This window comes from Scyliorhinus torazame, chromosome 9 (assembly GCF_047496885.1).
Source record: "Scyliorhinus torazame isolate Kashiwa2021f chromosome 9, sScyTor2.1, whole genome shotgun sequence".
NCBI classification, from domain to species: Eukaryota; Metazoa; Chordata; class Chondrichthyes; order Carcharhiniformes; family Scyliorhinidae; genus Scyliorhinus; species Scyliorhinus torazame.
The window spans coordinates 136,347,581-136,371,149 of NC_092715.1; the positions used below are offsets into that span (position 1 = coordinate 136,347,581).

The following is a 23,569-nucleotide window of genomic DNA, read 5'->3' on the forward strand; positions in this document are numbered from 1 at the left end:
CCAAAAAACATCCCCTCTAAAGGAATTGTCCTGTTACAAATAGAATTGTTAACCTCATGATTCTGCCCTGTTAAACATGAGATGTACAATGTTTTCCTTTTTCCCCTCTCCGATTCCAGTGATACGCTGCTCAATTCGGGAGTTTCTTGTCAAAAGTTTGGCTACCTCCTGCCGTCCCAGTCCCACTGCTTGACTCAGTTGCCATCGTGGTGCACTGCACGGGTGCAGAATTAGAATTTTGCTGCCGATATCTACTCTGGTTCAGTGGTGGTGCCGGCTGCACGCTTAAGTTGTCTGCTTTTTATGTCAACTGAACCACACAGCCCATTATTTACAAATAAGATAGTAGGATGCAGAGGTGGAACCTCTCTGCACGCCCTCTTCCCCTCTTATTATCAGAGTTGGATTGTTGTGTTCTGTACAAGGTTCTGGAACCTACCTCTTCATTCACCTGAGGTAGGAGCAGTGCTCCGAAAGCTGCTGATTCGAAACAAACCTGTTGGACTTTAACCTGGTGTTGCAAGACTTCTTACTGTGCTCACCCCAAGTCCAACGCCGGCATCTCCACATCATAACTGACTTATGACTGTGCTGGTGGTGTTTTAAAAGCCCCTCGCTCTCTGACCCAGAGATCAGAGGAATTTGTCAGCACCAAGGTATTAGATACCTTGCCGAATAACCAGATCACATGCCTATGGGTGGCCAACTCAACATGGGACTGTCCAAAATACACATTAAAATTACTGTTCAATATAATTCATCGAAGAATGGTCACCTCCCATTGTAAGATAATGGGCCGTGAATTCCTATTAAGGAATTACATTTGTTAGAGATTCCCTTGCCTGCATGATTTCCATGACACCTTGCACTGCATGTTCCAGGAAATGAGAGGAAATGTCTCGCGATCATGTGGGGATTAATTGAACAGGGCTAGCAATTGTGTATCTCCTTAACCAAACAGACTGAAGAATTGTGAAATGAACAGCACCAGGTATGTCGTAAGTGAGACGAGTGAATACTGTGTCAGTCAGATTTTTAAAAAGAATTGGAGAGAGAAAGAAAGATTGGATTGTGGTTGTGTAGGGGCAGAAAGAAGAGGCGCTTCTTTTTTTAAAGATCTCCCAACAATAAATTAAAACGTATTTAGAACATAGAACATAGAACAGTGCAGCACAGTGCAGGCCCTTCAGCCCACTATGTTGTGCCGACCATTTATCCTAATCTAAGATCAACCTAACCTGCACCCCTTCAATTTACTGCTGTCCATGTGCCTCCCAAGAGTCACTTAAATGCCCCTAATGACTCTGACTCCACTACCTCTGCTGCCAGTGCATTCCACACACCCACCACTCTGTGCAAAGAACCGACCTTTGGCATCTCCCCCATACCTTCCTCCAATCACATTAAAATTATGTCCCCTCGTGACAGCCATATGTCTCTGGCTATCCACTCTATCCATGCCTCTCATCACCTTGTACACCTCTATCAAGTCACCTCTGCCTTCTTCGCTCCAGTAAGAAAAGCCCTCGCTCCCTCAACCTTTCTCCATAAGACATGCCCTCCAGTCCAGGCAGCATCCTGGTAAATCTCCTCTTGTACCCTCTCCAAAGCATCTACATCCTTCCTATAATGAGGCGACCAGAACTGGACACACTATTCCCAGTTTGGTCTAACAAGGGTTTTATAAAGCTGCAGCAAAACCTTGCGACTCTTAAACTCAATCCCCCTATTCATGAAAGCCAACACACCATACGCCTTCTTAACAAACCTATCAACCTGGGTGGCAACTTTGAGGGATCTATGTACATGGACCCCAAGAACCTTCTGTTCCCCCACACTTCCAAGAATCCTGCCTTTAACCCTGTATTCAGCATTCAAATTCGACCTTCCACAATGAATCACTTCATATTTATCTAGGTTGAACTCCATCTGCCACTTCTCAACCCAGCTCTGCATCCTGTCAATGTCCAGTTGTAACCTGCAACAGCCTTCAACACTATCTACAACTCCACCAACCTTCGTGTCATCGGCAAACTTGCTAATCCACCCTTTGACTTCCTCATCCAAGTCATTTAGTAAAACCACAAAGAGCAGAGGCCCCAGAACACATCCCTGCGGGACACCACTGGTCACCGACCTCCAGGCGGAATACTTTGCATCCACTTCCACTCGCTGTCTTCTTTTGGCCAACCAATTCTGTATGCAGACAGCCAGCTTTCCCTGTATCCCATACCCCCTACCCCCTAACTTTCTGAATGAACCTATCATGGGGAACCTTATCAAATGCCTTACAGAAATCCATATACACCACATCCACTGCCCGACCTTCATCAATGTGTCTTGTCACATCCTCAAAGAATTCAATGAGGCTTGTGAGGCATGACCTGCCTCTCACAAAGCCATGCTGACTATCTTTAATTAAACTATGTTTTTCTAAATAATCATAAATCCTATCTCTCAGAATCCTTTCCAATATTTTGCTCACCACAGACTTAAGACTGACTGGTCTGTAATTCCTGGGGATTTCCCTATTCCCTTTCTTGAACAGGGGAACAACATTTGCCTCCCTCCAATCATCTGGTACTACTCCAGTGGAGAGTGAGGAAGCAAAGATCATCGCCAACAGCGCAGCAATCCCCTCCCTCGCTTCCCGTAGTAACCGTGGGTATATCCCGTCAGGCCCAGGAGACTTATCTATCCTGATGCTTTTCAAAATTTCCAGCACATCCTCCTTCTTAATATCAACCTGTTTGAGCCTATTTACCTGGTTCACGCTGTTCTCGTGAGCAAACAAGGTCCTTCTCTCTCGTGAATACTGAAACAAAATATTCATTTAGGGCCTCCCCTATCTCCTCCGACTCTAGGCACAAGTTCCCTCCACAATCCCTGATCGGCCCTACTCTCACTCTGATCATCCTCTTATTTCTCACATAAGTGTAGAACGCCTTGGGGTTTTCCCTAATCCTTCCCGCCAGGGCTTTTTCATGCCCCCTTCTAGTTCTCCTAAGTCCATTTATGAGTTCCTTCCTGGCTACCTTGTAACCCTCTCGAGCCGTGTCAGATCCTTGTTTCCTCAACCTTACGTAAGCTTCCTTCTTCCTCTTGATTAGAAGCTCCACTTCTCTTGTCATCCAAGGCTCCTTCACCTTACCATTCCATCCTCGTCTCAGTGGGACAAAACTATCCAGCACTCGCAGCAACAACCCCCACATTACTGTTGTGCATTTCCCCAAGAACAACTGTTCCCACTTTATGCTCCGCAGCTCCTGTCTAATAACAGTATAATTTCCCCTCCCCCAATTAAACACCTTCCCATACTGTCTGTTCCGATCCCTCCATGACTATGGTAAAGGTCAAGGAGTTGTGGTCACTGTCACCAAAATGCTCTCCCATCGAGACATCTGACACCTGGCCTGGTTTGTTGCCAAGCACCAAATCCAATATGGTCTCCCCCTTAGTCGGCCTTTCTACATATTGAGTCAGGAATCCTGACAAAATCTGTTCCATCCAAACCATTTGCAGTAAGGAGGTTCCAGTCAATATTAGGAAAGTTGAAGTCACCCATGACAACAACTCTGTTACTTCTGCACCTTTCCAAGATCTGCCGCCCAATCTGTTCCTCTATCTCTCTGCTGCTATTGGGGGGTCTATAGAAAACCCCAATAAAGTGACTGCTCCTTTCTTGTTTCTGAGTTCCACCAATACTGACTCAGTACACAAACCCTCCTCGACTACCTTCTTTTCTGCAGCTGTGATACTCCCTAATTAACAGTGCGACTCCCCCCATCTCTTTTACCTCCCTCCCTATTCTTCTTAAAACATCTAAACCCCGGAACATCTAACAACCATTCCGGCCCCTGTGAAATCCATGTCTCTGTAATGGCCACAACATCGTAGCTTGAAGTACTGATCCATGCTCTAAGTTCATCTCCCTTATTCCTGACACTCCTTGCATTGAAACAGACACACTTTAACCCATTCCACTGAGTGCAACTTTGCCCTATAAACTGTCTATCCTTACTCACAGACTCGCTGCAAACTATTTCTGCCTCTTCAACAGCTACCCTATCCTCTGATCCATAGTTCTGCTTTCCATCCCCCTGCCAAACTAGTTTAAACCCTCCCGAAGACCTCTAGCAAACCTCCCGCCCAGGATATTGGTGCCCCTCCAGTTTAGGTGCAATCCGTCCTTCATGTACAGGTCCCTCCTTCCCCAGAAGGTATCCCAATGATCCACATAACTAAAGCCTTCCCTCCTGCATCAGCCCTGTAGCCACGTGTTCAGCTGCACTCGCTCTCTGTTCCTTGCCACACTTGCATGTGGCACCGGAGATTACAATCTGCTTGTCCTGCTCTTTAGCTTCCAACCTAACTCCCTAAAATCACTTTTTTAGATCCTCACCTCTTTTCTTAGCTATCTCGTTGGTGCCTATGTGCACCACGACTTCTGGTAACTCGCCCTACCCCTTAAGAATCCTGTAGACTCGATCGGAGACATCCCTGTCCCTGGCACCAGGGAAGCAACATACCTTCTGGGAGTTTTGTTCTCGACCACAGAATCTCCTATCCGTTCCCCTAAACATTGAGTCTCCTATCACTATTGCTTTTCTATTCTCTTTCCCCCCCCCCCCCCCCTCCCTTCTGAGCCACAGAGCCAGGCTCCGTGCCAGAGATCTGGCCGCTAGGCCCTTCCCCCGGTAGGTCCCCCCCCACGTGCCGTTAGCACCCAAAACGGTATACTTGTTTTGAAGGGGAACGGCCACGAGGGATCCCTGCACTTTCTGCCTGTTCCCTTTCCTTCCCCTGACTGTAACCCAGCTGCTCTTGTCCTGCACCTTGGGTGTGGCTACCTCCCTTAACTCCTCTCTATCACCCCCTTGCCTCCTGGATGATCCGAAGTTCATCCAGCTCCAGTTCCCTAACGCGATCTTGGAGTAGCTGGAGTCGGGTGCACTTCCCGCAGGTCTAGTCAGTGGGGATACCAGTGGTGTCCCTCACCACCCACATCCTACAAGAGGAGCATGCAACTGCCCTAGTTGCCATCCCCTCTGATCTGAATTCCCAAAGAGATTTAAAAGGAAAAAAAAATTCAACACCCGTTAGGCCTTTAAAAAATAAATATACATACTGCTGCTACACTCTCAAGTGAACCCTCTAAAATTAGTGATTCTGTTAAATGATACAAAGATTGCTTGCTGTATTTCTTTATAAATGCTTTGAAAATAGAATTGTTGTGAATCTATCCCTCACCCATTCTTGCCCTTTATCTTCTAGCAGCATTCTGCATGTCTTTATTTGTAGTGTCTAATTTTCATGCTTTTTTAAACTTATTGATAAGATTCTGTCGAACAATGATAGTTGTCATGCACACTGTTAGAAACTCACCAACATCACCACCTACACATTATAGATTGTGTTACGATAAACGTGAGTTAGATACTGTGCACATGTTCCTTCAAGAAATTCATTCAGCTAATTTTACAAATATGAGATTTTATCGGTCTGCGTAACATAAATCCATTTGAATAACACACAAGACTAATGTATTCTTACCATTTTGTGCTCGTTAAGGTAAAGTCAGCCAGTTTGAAAGTGTTTTCACATATCTCAGTGGTGTTGTGATGCTCCCAAACCTTTGACCAGGGTCCCAGAGAGGCAGGTGCAGATGGTTCCAAACACCGGTGCCCAGGGGCTTGGTGTTTTAAATGGAGTTCCCGTCATCCATGCTGAGCAGCCAGAGCTGAGGATCTGGCAGATTGGCTTAAAAGAAAGTTCTGATTTTTCTGAAGCCTGTCAGGTCAGTTTCACTGGTGCTGCGTTGCTCCTTGGAGGTCGGTGGTGGTGTGGGGGTACAGAAACAGGACATTGTATTATGTGAGGAAATAATTTCTGTCTTTTCAATTCCGCTGTCATACTATTTAGCTGCCTCACAGTGCCAGGGGCCCGGGTTCAATTCCAGCCTTGGGTGACTGTGGAGTTTGCAGGTTCTCCCTGTGTCTATATGGATTTCTTCCGGGTGCTCCAGTTTCCTCCTCAGTCCGAAAATGTGCAGGTTGGGTGGAGTTACGGGGATAGGGTGGGGAGTGAATCGAGGGAGGCTCCTCTTTCGGTTGGTAATTGCAGACTTGATCGGCCAAATAGTGGCCCCCCTGCACGGTTCTTCTCTGATTCTATTTCATATCGCATATTTAGAAAATAATGGGGTGGCAAGGTGGAGTAGAGGTTCGCACTGTTGCTTCAGGGCGTCAAGAACCGGCTTCGATCCCGGGTCACTGTCCATGTGGAGTTTGCACATTCTCCCTGTGTCTGGTGGGCACACCCCCATAACCCAAAGATGTGATTGGCTACACTAAATTACCCCTTAATTGGAAAAATTAAAAGAAAATATTTAGAAAATAAAGAACAATCAAGCCATGTTAAAAGCTTCTCTTTAGATAGTTGTAAAGTTTTTTTTTTTTTAATTACCAAGCCAGGGCTCAGAGTGTGGGTCGGGGCGAACCCCTAATCCAGCTCCTCGCCTGCTCCAAAAACCAATTCAAATTGAATCCAATTCATGGTCCCCACAAGAGAGACATATCAAATCTGAGCCAAAAGGCCGAGAAGCGATGATAGTTGTAAAGTTGTTCAGTTATCTGTTCTGAGAGATTAAACTGCATTTATGTCTGATTTCTTTGGTCACTACTTACAGAGCTTGAAATAAACAAAACACAAATACCAAGAAAACTTGAGCACCGTGCTGAATGAAAACATTATGTAAAGAAACAGAGGGGAAACAAATAAATAGAGAGGAATAAGATTAAAAACAGAAAATGCTGGTCAGACTGAGCAGATCCTGCAGCATCTATGGAGACGGGAAGCTCCGGTTAATGGTTCAGGTTTGGAGCTGAAAGGTTCATCTGAACTCCGTTCCATTGACTTAATAGCATTTTGTTCTCTTTAATTTTGTGATTTTCTCATTTGATTTCAGAGTTGCAGATTTGGTATTGAAAGCAGAGTGTGCCGCTCCTTTGATTGACAGCACCCTCTCTCCCATGTGACCCCCTGCAGCATCACTCTCTGTGCTGACGTCATGCTGCCGCTGGAGAGCCTTTGCAGCGGCACTCCCTTAGCAGCAGGCCCGGCCCAGGTGATGCTGCTGCCTTCTTTTCAGTGTCAAGGGATCTAGTAGCTCATTACTGAGAGCATCTGCTTTCGGGGGCGGAGAAGCGGCAGCTGATGAAGTGAACTCATCAATATTTGTGAGCCCGTATTGCAGTCCGGGACTGAGTCTCTGTGAATTTGGACATTGTTAGTGACCCTAAAATTAAAATAACAGACATAAAGTAACCAATAACAGATGAGCGATACAGTTCCTGAGAAGCATATCAAACCGGCCAAATGGCCGCTCCCAGCGTCAGGACCAGCAATATAACCCCCAGCAAGGAGGCAAAACAAGCGCTGACCTTTGTAGTAGAAAGAGGGAGGAGTCATTCAGTCCCGCCAGGCTGACACACTCTTTCAATCAGACCGTGATTGACTCCATCCACCTGCCTTGGCACCAAAATCACACCCTTGAGCAGAAATAATGTCCACATTTCAGATCGGAAATTATTCACTGAGTTAGCATCTGCTGTTTTATATGGGTTTCCCAGTTTCAGCACCCTTTGTATGACTACTATGGTGCCAAGTATAAAACAATTTCCATGTGTACTGAAGGTCAGATGGCAGGAGGAAGATGCAGCTATCTAACCCAATGTTTGAACCAGTGCCTTACTATTTTTTGCTGAAGACTAAATGTTTCAAAATACCACAGGGATCGAAATAGAATGCCTACCGAGACTAATATTTTTCTTTTAAAACTCAGTTTTGATGGCATTTTGGAATTCGATTGATTAATATGAAGAAAAACTAAGTCATAGTAGATGTAGAAATAATATTGGCAATGCATTTTCTTAGAGCTACTGCGCCTCAAATTTTGCCACGACAACTGCTGATTAACATGTTGCCGTAAGTGCTCCACTATCCAGCTGTACTATTAAATAGTTGCAGCGTGAAGGCCCTTCCTTGCTTTGTTTAAACTTGCAAGGAAGGAACCTTTTGTGAAACATGCATTTTCTGAATTGACATTCTTGTTGCTTCTGCTGTGAATGAGCTGGTTGGATTATATTGAATCGCAGGCTTCTTTGTGAATGTCAATTCTGAATGAAGTGGGATGAGTTGCCACACCAATTTCATATCGAACTTTTTGAGCTGACAGAAAGAGAAGCTTTCATATAATTATTCTAGGCTGGCATGCAACCCAAGTCCGGAAGGTCAAATACTAACCCACTGTGGCATCCAGTTATCCAGTCATTTATTTTCATAATTCTGTGCTCACTTTGGCAAATATTTGAAAACTCTCTTTGACCGGTTTTGACAAGCACACCAAACAGGCATGTTTGTATGAAAATCGAGAATTGAGGTGCAATAAGTCATAACATTCCATGATTATGTAATAAAATTATGGTTAGTTTGACTTGTAACCTAAATTGCAAATTACGTAAGAATGTAATTCTACAGAATATACAAATGTAGGTGGAATACTGATTTTTTTTTTTTCCTTTATCCACAGATGGAATTCCTCAGGTTTACTACTTTGGTCCATGTGGAAAATACAATGCTATGGTGCTTGAATTACTGGGACCTAGCTTGGAAGATTTATTTGACCTTTGTGACAGAACCTTTACCCTTAAGACGGTGCTTATGATAGCTATACAGCTAGTAAGTATTCCAATTCTCAACGTTCACTGAAAAAAACGATTTTAATCTGTGATCAATAGACTTACAAATCTGATTTAAATTTCCTGTTTTATGTTTGGTTAAAGTACAAACTAACTCGCTAGTATTGCTTCTGGTGACTTTCTATGATGTTGTGGCCCTATGTTGCATTCTTGCACCAGCAACACTTACTAGTCATGCTCCAGAGTTTGTCTTCACATCCCCACTAAACCTGCTGTACCTTAACGTAAATCCATGCCCCTTGGTCATTGATCCCTCCGCCATGGGGAAAAGTTTCTTCCAGTCTACTCTATCTACGCCCCTCATAATTTTATACATCTCAATTATGTCCCCCCTCAGTCTCCTCTGCTCCAAGTAAAACAATCCAAGTCCATCCAATCTCTCTCAAGGGCAGCACAGTGGTTAGAACAGTTGCTTCACAGTCCCAGAGTCCCAGGTTCGATTCCCGGCTGGGTCACTATCTGTGCGGAGTCTGCATGTTCTCCCCGTGTCTGCGTTGGTTTCCCCCGGGTGCTCCGGTTTCCTCCCACAGTCCAACGACGTGAAGGTTAGGTGGATTGGCCATGATAAATTGCCCTTCGTGCCCAAAAAGGTTAGATGGGGTTATTGGGTTATGGGGATAGGGTGGAAGTGAGGGTTTAAGTGGGTTGGTGCAGACTCGATGGGCCGAAGGCCTCCTTCTGCACTGTATTTTCTGTGTTCTCCCCGTGTCTGTGTGGGTTCCCTCTGAGTGCTCCAGTTTCCTCCCACAGTCCAAAGATGTGCAGGTCAGGTGGATTGGCCATGCTAAATTGCCCTGCGTGACCAAAGATGTGCAGCTTAGGTGAGGTTATGGGCATAGAGCAGAGGCGAGTGGGCATAGGTAGGGTGCTCTTTCAGAGGGTTTGTGCAGACTTGATGGGTCGAATGACCTCCTTCTGTACTTTAGGGATTCTATGATTACCATCCCTGAACTCCCCACCGTCAACATCCTCGGAATTACCTTTGACCAGAAAATGAACTGGTGAGATAAATATTGTGTCTACAAGAGCAAATCAAAGGCTAAGAGTCCTGCTGCGAGTAACTCCCCTCCTGACCGCCCAAAGCCTGCCCACCGCCTACAAGATGCAAGTCAGGTGTGTAATGGAAAACTCTCCACTTGCCTGCATTCGTGCAGCTCCAACAACACTTGAGCAGCTCAACACCATCCAGAACAAAGCAGCTCACCTGATTGCTACCCGATCCACAAACACTCCATCCCTTCACCACCAGTGGATAGTTGCTGCCGTGTGTATCATCTACAAGATGTACAGCAGGAATTCACCAAGAGCAGCAGACATATGGGAATACTGCCACCTGGTGGTTTCCCTACAAGTCACTCACCATCCTGACTTGGAAATATATTGCCGTTCCTTCAATGACCCTGGGTCAAAATCTTGGAATTCTCTCCCTAGCAGCACCGTGGATGTACCTATACCTTGGAAAGCAGCGGTTCCAGAACGCAGCTCACCACCACCTTCTCAAGGGCAATTAGGGATGAGCAATAAATATTGGCCTAGCCAATGACACCCACTTCCTGTAAAACCTAGCTTAAAAATACATACTGCAGTTGTATAGAAGACCTGTCCTGGAGTATTGTACAATATGACCTCCTTGTCTGAGTTGGGATAAACTTGTCATGGAGGGAGTGCAACGGATGTTCACCAAATTAATCCCTGAGATGAAGGGGGATTCTCTTATGAGGAGAGATTCGAGAGACTGGGTCTGTGCTCCCTCGAGTTTTAAGGAATGAGGGGTGACCTCATTGAAACTTACAATATGACAGGTTGGCTGTAGATGGGATGTTTCCTCTGGTGATGAGTCTAAGAGCTGGGGACATAATCACAAAATAAGAGGTCGGCCATTTAAGACTGCGACTAGGAGGTATTTCTCTGAGGGTGGTGAATCTTTGGAATTCTCTACCCAGAGGGCTGTGGAAGCTCAATCATTGAGTATGTTCAAAACAGAAATCGCTAGATTTCTGGATACTAATGATCCATAGAATCCCTGTAGTGCAGAAGGAGGCCACTCAGCCCATCGGGCCTTCATCCACCCTCCGAAAGAGCATTTTACCTAGGCCCAATTCCCCGCCCTATCCCCGTAACCTCGCACATTGATCATGGCCAATCCACCTAACCTGTACATCTTTGGACTGAGGAGCACCTGGAGGAAAACCACACAGACACTGGGAGAAACTGCAAACTCCACGCTGACAGTCACCTAGGCTGGAATTGAACCCTGGTTCCTGGCACTCTGTTGAGACTCTTGCTTTTCCTGATCTAGCTTAATGACCCAGACCTTGGTGTACAGGGAACAAACTCAAAATTTGCAGGCGATAGAAAATTTGGAAGCATTGTAAAGGATGGGGAGGTTGACGGTGTAGAAGTTCAGAAGGGCATAGACAAGTTTGTGGAAAAGACCGACAGGTGATAGAGTTCAATGTGGAGAAATGTGAGGTGATATATTTTAAGAGGAAGAGCATGGAGTGCCAATATAAAATAAAGGCCCTTGCTCTCGAGGGGAGAGGTGGGGTGCAGGTGCAGAGGGACCTCTGTGTCGGTGTGCCTAAAGTGTCAGGACAGGTTGAGCGAGCAGTTAATAAAGCATACATTATCCCAGGCTTGATTGATAGGGGCATAGTGTACGAGCAAGGTTATGTTAAAGTTTTGTAAGTCACTAGTTAGATCTCAGCTGGAGTACTGTGTACACCACATTTTTGGCGAGGTTTGAAGTCATTGGAGAGTGCAGAAGAAGTTTACGAGAATGGTTCCAGAGATGATAAACTTTAGTTTTGAAGATCAATTGTAGAAGTTGGTGCTTTTTCCCTTGGAGAAAAGAAGATGGAGAGGCGATTTATTAACTATTCAAAATCGCGAGGGGCCTGGACAGCGTAGACAGATAGAATCGGGAACAAGAGGCGGCAGATTTAACATAATTGGCAAAAGAGACAAAAGCAATATGAAAAAAAACTGTTTTGCAGCAAGGGCATAGGATCTGGAATACACTACCTCGATGTTTGGTGCAGGCAGATTGAATTGAGGCATTCAGGAGGGAATTGGATGATTGTTTCTTTTCAAATATTCTTCACGGTATTGGAAGAAGGCAAGAAAATGGCACTACGGGGCAGCATGGTGGCGCAGTGGGTTAGCACTGCAGCCTCACAGCGCCGAGGTCCCAGGTTCGATCCCGACTCTGGGTCACTGTCCATGTGGAGTTTGCACATTCTCCCCGTGTTTGCGTGGGTTTCGCCCCACAACCCAAAAATTTGCAAACTAGGTGGATTGGCTGTGCTAAATTGCCCCTTAATTGGAAAAAATGAATTGCGTACTCTAAATTTATATTTAAAAAAAGAAAGAAATTGGCACTAGGTGAAATGCTCAGTTGGAGAGTCAGTGCTCCGACAAGGTGCTGACTGACTGCTTTGTAGCAGTTCTGTGAACCTTTTGTTGGTGTTAGAGTGAAAATAAGGTCTGAGAATGTCTTCAGTTTGCATGCTTGAAAGTGAAGCTAAGTAATTTAAAGCATGGGACTTGTTTAAAAATTGGGAAGCCATGTTGTAAGAGTGAATACTGGGTTCATCGATCATCGGATCCCTGCAGTGCAGAAGGAGGCCATTCAGCCCATCGAGACTGCACCGACTCTCTAACAGAGCACTCCACCCGAGCTCACTTCCCCACCCTATCCCAATAACCCCTTAACCGAACCTGCACATCTCTGGACACAAGGGGCAATTTAGCATGGCCAATCCACCTAACCTGCACATTTTTGGTCTGTGGGAGGAAATCGGAGCACCTGGAGGAAACCCACATAGGTACGGGGCGAAAGTGCAAACTCCACACAGATCATCACCTGAGCTGGGAATAGAACCTGGGTCCCTGGTGCTGTGGTGCTAACCACTGTGCCACCGTGCTGCCTGTGATTGGAAAAAAAATGATAAAGAAAGCTAGGTTAATTGGCATTGGCATTGGTGATTACATGACACTAAACTTAGCCTTTAAAACCCTGAAGCTTGTAAGGAGAACCATAAAAAATGAACATTTCACCACACTGAAGAAGTCCATTTGGTCCATTCCACTTCCTCGAAGAATCCAAAACTAATCTCAATTTCCTGCTCTCATCCCATTTCTCAGAATCATCCTCTACTTCAAATATTAACCCCTATTCCATTTCAAGATACCGTGGACGTTGCCTCAATCGTTCCTTACGAGAAAGCACCTTGTGCTTTATAAAGAAATTTAATTTTTCCACTCTCCAGGAATGATTTTAAATTGCTGACCCCTTAGTCAGTGCCTCACCAACCACAGGAAATGCAATGAATAGGGAAGGTATGAAAATCTTTTGTGGTTTTAAAAAAAATGTCTGTTAAATCTCATCCTTGGCTTTTCTGCTTTGCTTTAATTAATCACAATATCTCCACAGTACTTAATTATACTTTCACTAGAATGATGCTGACGTGAGAATCTATTCTGCATGTACTTCATGGCTTTCTGGTACTTTTCTGTGGTCTAACCACATAGTTCTATAAATGTATCGCCTGTGACTTGCTTCTTATACTTCGTGCCTTTGCTTACAAAGTGCACTGTTGGCCTTTATTATAGCTTCATCTACCTTCAAACTTCAAACAGTTTTGTACTATGAGTCCCAGGGTTCCACTATCATTCCATACCATTTGATATTTACCCCATTAAGTATTTATACTACTTTTCTGTTTTGTTCGTAAAATGAGTTGCTTAACACAGCTTCACATCAAATCTGTGTCCTCCTGCAATATTTTAAAGTTCTTACTGTTCACTATATTGTATACTGTTCACTGTATTCCTATTTCAATCTAAGCAAAATCATTAAACCTAATTGCTTTCTGTCAATCAGCCAACTTTCATCCTCATAGCTGCATTTTCTCTCATACAATATCCCTGAATTTTTGCAGTAAACTTTAATGAATGCATTCTTAAACCCCATCTGCAGTATCTGCATTTCCTTTTATCTATCCTATCGGTTACCTTAACAATGAACACTTTTAGTAAACCTATGCTCTGAACAATGATTCCAAAAATTTCTCAAAATTTCTATCTTGTGTGGATTCCAAGAATTTGCCTCCAACTGATCTTTACAGCGGTGTTTATTTCCAAATTTTTCTCCTTGAACAGCTTGTTATATTTGGCTGTCCTCCAGTACAATGTCATAATTTGTATTTGACTCTCTTCAGTTCATCTGCTGTTGAAGTCCTCATCCATGCCTTTGTTACTTCTAGATTCAACTGTTTCAATGCACTGCTGGCTGGTCTCTTGCATTCCATGCTTAGTAAACTTGAGGTCATTCAAAACTCTTGCCCACGTCTAAACTTACAGCGTGTTCTGTTCCCCTATCACCCTTGTCCTCACTGACCACTGACTCCTTGTTGAGCAATGTCTTGACTTCAAAATTCTTGTCCTTGTTTTCAAATCTTTCCCTCCCCTTTAAACTCCTTCAACCCCACAATCCTCTAAGATATCTGCATTCCTCTTATTCTGACCTATTGTGTATCCCGAATTTTAGTTCTCTAACATAAGCGGCCATGCCTTCAGTTGCCTCGGCCCCAACTCTGGAATACTCTCTTTGTACCCACTGCCTCTCCAACGTGCTTTTGTCCTTTAAGGCACTCCTCAATCTACCTCACTGACTAACTTTTGATCATCTCACCTAATATCATCCTTTTGCATGGCGCGGCCACGGACCCGGCCAATCTGCGGCCGTATTCCCAGATAAAGCCGGGGGCTTTATGCTGTGCGGTTGGCAGCGCCCCACCGGACAGAGGATCGATGCGGTGGTGAGGCCGACTTTCTGGGCGGAAGACCAGTCCGATCCTGCGGACATAGCCACAGGATCGGAGAATCCGCCCCAAGTTATTTCGAAGGAAAATTGAAAAATTGTGAGCATGGTGTCCTCTGTCCTTTTCTGACTTTCTTGAACATGCTGAGTCAGCAGGGCCCAGTGACTTTTGAGAAACTCCTTCCAACGGGGTGTGGATATCTTTGGCTAGACCAGTGTTTTTAATGCCCCTTCCCAGTTGCCTGTGAGAAGGTGATGGTGAGCCATCTTATTGATCCGCTGCTGTCCATGTGGTATAGATCCAGCCTCAATGCTGTTGGGGTGTGTGTGTGTGTGTGTGTGTGTTGGGGAGGGGGGGTTCCAGGATTTTGCCCCAGAGACAGTGAAAGAACGGCAACACTGTTCCAAATCAGGATGGTAAGTGATCTGGAGGGGAACTTGCAGGGGGTGTTCCCATGCATCTACTGTCCTTGTCCTCCTAAGTGGTAGAGATTGCGAGTTTGGAAGGTGCTGTCGATGGAGATTTGGTAAGTGCTGCAGTGCATTTTGTAGATGGTGCACATTGCTGCCACTGTGTCTCAGTGGTGGAGGGAGTGGGCGTTTCGGGTGGTGAATGGGATGCCAATCAAGTGATCTGCTTTGTTCTCGATGGTGTTGAGCTACTTGTGTTGTTGGAGCAACACTCATCCAGGAAGTGGAGAGTATTCCATCATACTCGTGACTTGTATCTTGTAGATGGTGGACAGAATTTGAGGAGTCAGGAATTGAGTTACTTGCCACAGAATTCCCAGCCTCTGACCTGTTCTTGTAGCCATAGTATTTATATGGCTGGTCCAGTTCAGTTTCTGATCAGTGGTAACTCCCCAAGATGTTGGTATTGGGGAATTCAGCAATGGTAATGCCATTGAATGTCAAGGGAAGATGAAGATCTCTCTTGTTCGAGATCGTCATTGCTTGGCATTTATGTGGCACATGTGTTATTTGCCACTTATCAGCCCAAGCTTGAATGTTGTCTGTTTCTTGTTGCATATGGACAGTGTTTCAGTGTCTGAGGAGTCGCGAGTGGTGCTAAACATTATGTACTTATTGTGCTGTGCAATACATAGTGCTTTAGAGGCTTACGTATTTTGAAAGCCAATGAACTTGGCTATGTAGATGACACATATACATTGTTAATGGTATCGTAAAATAGCACTACTTCTGTAGAACTGAAGGTAACCCCTCAGTGCTTTTCAAAACTATGATCTGCATGCACTTTCTTCAAAGCTCATCTTGAAAATAAGTATTCTTGAACTTGTCATGTTTTAACAGCACTGAAGGGAAGGGGAAATGTACTGTTAAAATTAGTCATTTTTTTGAAGTAACAGCATGGCTGCCATTAAATGCCATTGAAGGGGTATATCCAGACTTGAGCTTCTACTTGAGCAGGGAGATACTTTTGTTTCGGAACAAGTTGTTAAAATGCCTACATGAAGCTTTGTTTAATACCTCCCAAACTGTTAAAATTATTGTAACTTCAACAGTGTTTTGTTTTTCTTTCTCGATTGATCCTGGCACATGAATCAAAACCAGTTTGTATGCAGGTGTTGCAAGTGATTTGGAAAGAAAATGGGAGGTTGGCATTTATTGTAAGGGGAATGAAATATAAAAGTAGGGAGGTTTTACTGCAGTTGCACAGTTGGTAAGACTGTACTGAGTACCGTTTTGGTCTCCTTATTCAAGAGAGGATGTAAATACATTAGAAGCAGGTCAGAGAAAGTTCACTTGACCGATCCCTGGTCAGGGAAAGCAGAACTAGGGGGCATAGCCCCAAAATAAGGGGAAGTAGATTTAGGACCGAGTTTAGGAGGAACTTCTTCACCCAAAGGGTTGTGAATCTCTGGAATTCCTTGCCCAGTGAAGCAGTTGAGGCTCCTTCTTTAAACGTTTTTAAGAAAAAGATAGATACCTTTCTAAAGAATAAAGGGATTCGGGGATATGGTGTATGGGCCGGAGTGGAGCTGAGTTCACAAAGATCAGCCATGATCTCATTGAATGGCGGAGCAGGCTCGAGGGGCCAGATGGCCTACTCCTGTTCCTAGTTCTTATGTTCTTATGAACTACAATAAGATATGCAGTGAAGACAACTGGTTAACTATCATTTAACTCCTTACTCCCACTTTGACTTCCCCCACCCTCTACCCACACGCACAAGGTAGACAAACACAGATGAGGGGAAAGGGATGAATAATAATGAGGTTTAAAGTCAAAAGATAAAGCCTTTGCTTCAGATGTTTTTTTTAGCAGCTTTGCTTCAATCCCGGCCTTCAGTTCAAGGCTTTTACTGTGGATTCATTCAGGTATCTGTGGTTTCAGAAATAAACACATTCTCTCTGGAGAAAAAGTAGATTTTTGCCTTTGTCTACAGCCCGTGATGACTTTCCTGTAGATTGATTCAGTCAGGTTTTTTGTGGTTTCAAGAATGCAGTACTCTCAACACAGCTTTCTGGCGAAAGTTATATTTCTCACAGCAACTTTCTGGAGCGAGTTATATTTGGCTCTTGCCACTGCGCTGCCAGAATCAAAACTGAAACCAAATTGAAACCTTGGGACTCTGAAAAATATCTCAGTGGAATAGGATCCAATCACCACCTGTTACCATCTCTGTACCCCATCTCTGGATCTGTAAGGATTTAATCACCTGCTAATGCTCGCATTCCTAGCATTGTTTGGCATCTTTGAATTTGTCTATATATGTGTTTCTGGAACAGACCTCTTCATTCACCTGAGGAAGGAGCAGCGCTCCGAAAGCTAGTGACATTGAAACAAACCTGTTGGACTTTAACCTGGTGTTGTAAGACTTCGTACTACACCTGTTACCAGGCAGAGCCATTCCATTAACCACTAACAATCTATCAAACTGTGTCCCAACCCATCTCTCCGTCACTGCCGGTCGGTTTGCAACTCTAGTTTAAACCAGCACAACCTTCTAGATTCTTCTTATTTGAATTAAAGATACAGGTTTCTTGCCTTAAAAAGACATGTCTGAAAATCATCCACGGATCAAAACTGTAACTGCAAAAATAAAAGAAAGGGGGAATAAGTTAATGAACAGGGAGTAAACCTGAAAGACCCTTACAGCAGGGTCTCCTTTTTTATATATTCGTTCATGGGATGTGGGCATCGTGGTCACGACCAGCATTTGTTACCCATCGCTAATTGAGAAGGTGGCGATCAGCTACCTTCTTGAATCGCTGTAGTCCTTGATTTGTAGGAACACACACTGCTGTTAGGAAAGGAACTCCAGGATTGTCACCCAGCAACAGTGAAGAAAGAGTGATTATAGTTTCAAGTCAGGACATTGTGTTACTTGGCGGGGAACTTGCAGGTGGTGGTTTTCCCATGCATTTGTTGCCCTTGTCATTCTCAGTGGTAGAATTTGAGGGTTTGCAAAGTGCTATGGTCGGAGCCTTCGTGAATTGCTGCAGTGATTCTTGTAGATGGTACACACTGCGGCTACTGTATTGGTAGTGTACGGAGTGAATGTTTAAGGTGGTGGATGGGGTGCCAGTCAAGTCGGCTGCTTTGTCCTGGGTGATGTTCAACTTCTTGAATGTGTTGGAGCTGCACTCATCCAGGCAAGTGAGGTTTATTCCATCACAATCCTGACTTGTGCTTGCACATGGTGAACAGGCTTTGGGGAGTCGGCAAGTGACTTACTCGCTGTAAAATTCCCAACCTCTGACCTACTTTTGGAGCCACAGTATTTATATGGCTGGTCCCGTTCAGTTTCTGGTCAATGGTAACTCCCCAGGATGCTGGTAATGGGGTATTCAGCGATGGTAAAGCCATTGAATGTCAAGGGAAGATGGTGAGATTTTGCCTTGTTGGTGATGGCCATTACCTGGCAGTTGTGTGGGCGCGAATGTCACTTGCCATTTGTCAGCCCAAGCCTGGTTATTGTTTGGGTCTTGCTACATTTGGACATCACGAATGGTGCTGAACATTGTGCACTAATCAGCGAACATCCTACATTTGATTGGATTTGTTTATTGTCACGTGTACCGAGGTACAGCGAAAAGTATTTTTCTGTGAGCAGCTCAACAGATCATTAAGTTCATGGGAAAAAAAGGGAATAAAAGAAAATACATAATAGGGCAACAGAAGGTACACAATGTAACTACATAACACCGGCATCGGATGAAGCATACAGGGTGTAGTGTTAATGAAGTCGGTCCATAAGAGGGTCGTTTAGGAGTCTGCTAACAGCGGGAAAGGAGCAGTTTTTGGGTCTGTTTGGGCATGTTCTCAGACTTCTGTATCTCCTGCCCGATGGAAGAAGTTGGAAGAGTGAGTAAGCCGGGTGGGAGGGGTCTTTGATTATGCTGCCTGCTTTCCCCAGGCAGCGGGAGGTGTAGATGGAGTCAATGGATGGCAGGCAGGTTTGTGTGATGGACTTGGCTGTGTTCATGAGTCTGAGGTTTCTTGTGGTCCTGGGCTGAGCAGTTGCCATACCAGGCTGTGATGCAGCCTGATAGGATGCTTTCTATGGTGCATCTGTAAAAGTTGGTAAGAGTTAATGTGGCCAGGCTGAATTTCCTTAGTTTCCTGAGGAAGTATAGGCGCTGTTGTGCTTTCTTGGTGGTAGCGACGACGTGGGTGGACCAGGACAGATTTTTGGGGATGTGCACCCCTAGGAATTTGAAACTGTTAACCACCTCCACCTCAACCACGTTGATGCTGACAGGGGTGTGCACAGTACTTTGCTTCCTGAAGTTAATGACCAGCTCTTTAGTTTTGCTGGCATTGAGGGAAAGATTGTTGTCGCTGCACCACTCCACGAGGTTCTCTATCTCCCTCCTGTATTCTGACGTCATTATTTGAGATCCGGCCCACTATGGTCGTATCGTCAGCAAACTTGTAGATGGAGTTGGAACCAAATTTTGCCACGCAGTCATGTGTGTATAGGAAGTAGAGTTGTGGGCTAAGTACGCAGCCTTGCAAGCCCTGGTATTGAGGACTATTGTGGAGGAGGTGTTGTTGTTTATTCTTACTGATTGTGGTCTGTGGGTCAGAAAGTCGAGTATCCTGTTGCAGACTGAGGAGCCAAGTCCTAGGTTTTGGAGCTTTGATATGAGCTTGGCTGGGATTACGGTATTGAAGGTGGAGCTGTAGTCAATAAATAGGAGTCTGACCTTATGATGGAGGGAATATCATCATGAAACAGCAGAAGATGGTTGGGGCTGGGACTCTTCCTGAGGAACCTCTACAGTGATGCCCCAGAGCTAAGATGACTGGCCTCCAACAGCCACTACCATCTTCCTTTGTGCCAGGGAATGACTCCAATCAGTGGAGAGTTTTCCCCTTGATTCCCATTGACTCCAATTTTGCTAAGGTTCTTTGATGCAATACTCTGTCAAATACTGCTTTGATGTTAAGGGCAGTCACCTCTCCTCGCCTCTGATGTTCAGCTCTTTTATCCATGTTTGAGTCGGGAGTCGATAATTGCACATCTTTCAGGTAGAAGTAGATTGACTCCCTCATTTGGCACAAATCTAAGGTTAATGGGGTAGGCTGGAATGTGATGTTCAGGCCACAATCCGATCAGCCATGATCTTACTGAGGGGTGGACCAGGTGGAGGGGCTGAATGGCCTATTCCTAATTCGTATGTTCATGACTAATTAGGTCAGAATATTTTGGTACTTTGTTTAAGATTAGAAATTGGCCATGGATAGTATTTAGCATCCGATATGCTGTATCATTTTCAAGGCCTGAAGGAATTTACTTATCAAATTTCTCATCAATACTTAGGAAATTAGAAATACATTGTAAATCTCAACTCCGCTAATGCAAATGTTAGTGTATCCTGTTTTTCTGTTCTGTTGAAATACCCTTGAGCTTTTTTGGAATATAACAACTTGCTCTCATGCCGACACTGCTTGGCCTTGCTGGGTGCAGTTGCTCATAAAATTGGTCACTCAAAGCCATGAATAAAATGGGGGCAATCAAAGCTCTATATTTTTAGTTGTCACCAACTGTTTATAAAAATGTTCCCCACACACATCCATAGAAATACTTTTATTTATGTAGCACCTTCCACAATCTCAGCAAACCCCAAGTGCTTTCCAGCTGATGAATTGATCTGTTTTAATGATGTTGATTAAGGGATAAAAATTGGCCATGACACCAGGGAGAACTTTCCTGCTTTGAAATGGTGCCTTGGCATCTTTTCTGTCTACCAGAGAGCAGACCGGGCCTCGATCCGAAAGATGGCATCTTTGATGTTGCCACACTGGAGTGTCGGTCTGGATTATTTGTTAAAATCACTGGATTAGATCTTGAACCCACACTTTTCAGCTCAAGAGGCTACCACTGACCCACAGCTGACACCTTTCCACAGCAGTATGTTGTCCTCTCGCATGTTAAGCTTGTTAATGTGTGCATCTGTGTTTGTTTAATTGTCATCTGACAACTCGTACTGCTTTACTCTTATTTTTAGAAGGACAGTTTGGGAGAGAAATTTGGGGTCCCGCGGGGTGAGATTTCCAGCTACATACAGTTGCGGGGTTTCGCAAAAATAAATTTTTGGAACTTTTTTGGTGGCACCGCCCTCCTAGTTATTGGAGAGCGGGCTGTTGGTGATGGGACTGCAGGGTGGCGGGGGGGAGGGGGGGGGGCGGGGTCATCTCGACGATGGGAGGATTTTGAAGGAGAATATGGCACCTTCAGAGGGGATTAAGGCTAAGTGGGAAGAGGAGCTGGAGATGGTGCTGGAGGGAGGGGCTGTGGTGTGAGGTGCTGCAGAGAGTGAATGCCTCAACCTTGTGTGTGAGGCTGGCTTTGATGCAGCTAAAGGTAGTGCATGGGGTGCACCTGATGAAGTCGAGGATGAGCTAGTTGTATGAAGGGGGTGAAGGATATTTGTAAGCGGTGTGGGAGGGGTCCAGCCAGTCATGTACATATATTCTGGTCCTGCTCGAAGTTGGAGAAATGTTTGAGGTCTGAGGCAGTCAAGTCAGGCAACCCTGACCTATACAAGAAAGTCAGACATAATCTAAAGAATTCCATCAAAGATGCCAAAAGACAGTACCAGACCAAGATGGAGTCCCAGGCTAGCCACACGGACCCCCGCCGTCTATGGCAAGGTCTGCAAGACATAATGGGCTACAAGATGAAGGCATGTAAAATCGCCGGCTCCAATGCACCCCTCCCTGATGAGCTCAACGCATTCAATGCCCGCTTTGAGCAAGAGGTCAGCGAGAGCGAGCCCTCCACCCCAAAAACCTCGGATGAATTTGTATCTGTGACCACCACTGCAGACGTCCGAGCAGTCTTATCGAAGGTCAACCCACGGAAAGCCACTGGCCCAGATGGGGTACCCGGACGAGCACTCAGGTCTTGCGGGGGTATTCGCAGACATCTTCAACCTCTCTTTACAACAATCTGAGGGTCCCTATCTGCTTCAAGAAGATGACCATCATCCCTGTACCATAAAAAAGCCAAGCAGCGTGCCTTAATGACTATTGTCCGGTGGCTCTGACATCCATCATCATGAAGTGCTTCGAAAGGTTAGTCGTGGCACGAATCAACTCCAGCCTCCCGGATTGCCTTGATCCACTACAGTTCGCCTACCGCTGCAACAGGTCCACAGTGGATGCCATCTCCATGGCCCTGCACTCTACCCTGGAACACCGAGATAACAAAGACACCTATGTCAGACTCCTATTTATCGACTACAGCTCAGCCTTCAACACCATCATTCCTATGAAACTCCTCTCCAAACTCCGTGGCCTTGGCCTCGGCTCCTCCCTCTGCGACTGGATCCTGAACTTTCTAACCCACAGGCCACAATCAGTAAAGATAGGCAGCTACACCTCCTCCACGATCATCCTCAATACCGGTGCCCCACAAGGCTGTGCCCTCAGCCCCCTACTATACTCCTTATACACCTATGACTGTGTGGCCAAATTCCCCTCCAACTCGATTTTCAAATTTGCTGATGACACCACCGTAGTGGGTCAGATTTCAAACAATGATGAGCCAGAATACACGAATGATATAGAGAATCTGTTGAACTGGTGCGACGACATCCCTCAATGTTAACAAAACGAAGGAGATTGTCATCGACTTCAGGAAACGTAGTGGAGAACATGCCCCGTCTACATCAATGGGAACGAAGTAGAAAGGGTCGAGAGCTTCAGGTTTTTAGGTGTCCAGATCACCAACAACCTGTCCTGGTCCCCCCATGCCGACACTATAGTTAAGAAAGTCCACCAACGGCTCTACTTTCTCAGAAGACTAAGGAAATTTGGCATGTCAGCTACGACTCTCACCAACTTCTACAGATGCACCATAGAAAGCATTCTTTCTGGTTGTATCACAGCTTGGTATGGATCCTGCTCTGCCCAAGACCGCAGGAAACTACAAAAGGTTGTGAATGTAACCCAGTCCATGTAGCCTCCCATCCATTGACTCTATCTATAATTCCCGCTGCCTAGGAAAGGCGGCCAGCATAATTAAGGACCCCACGCACCCTGGACCCCGGACATACTCTCTTCCATCGTATTCCGTCAGGAAAAAGATACCATAGTTTGAGGTCATGTATCAACCGACTCAAGAACTGCTTCTTCCCTACTGCCATCAGCCTTTTGAATGGACCTACCTCGTATTAAGTTGATCTCTTCTCCACACCTTGCTATAACAGTAACATTATATTCTGCAGTCTCTCCTTCCTTCCCTCTGTACGGTATGCATTGTTTGTACAGCATGCAAGAAACAATACTTTTCATTGTATACTAATACTGGTTTAGCACAGTGCTAAATTGTTTGCTTTTAAAGCAGACCAAGGCAGGCCAGCAGCACGGTTCAATTCCCGTACCAGCCTCCCCGAACAGGTGCCGGAATGTGGCGACTAGGGGCTTTTCACAGTAACTTCATTTGAAGCCTACTTGTGACAATAAGCGATTTTCATTTTTCTTTTCATTTCATACATGTGACAATAATAAA

General features: G+C 45.1%; 1 protein-coding gene across 9 annotated transcripts in view; it reads left to right on the forward strand.

Annotated features, from left to right (window-relative positions):
- Positions 1–23,569, forward strand: part of LOC140429491 (casein kinase I) — a 359,065-nt gene that overhangs the window by 246,396 nt on the left and 89,100 nt on the right. For all 9 annotated transcript variants that reach the window (XM_072516548.1, XM_072516547.1, XM_072516551.1 and 6 more), the window contains one exon: positions 8,591–8,739. In XM_072516548.1, the coding sequence (XP_072372649.1) occupies positions 8,591–8,739 (149 nt within the window). The remainder of the gene's footprint in view (positions 1–8,590; positions 8,740–23,569) is intronic.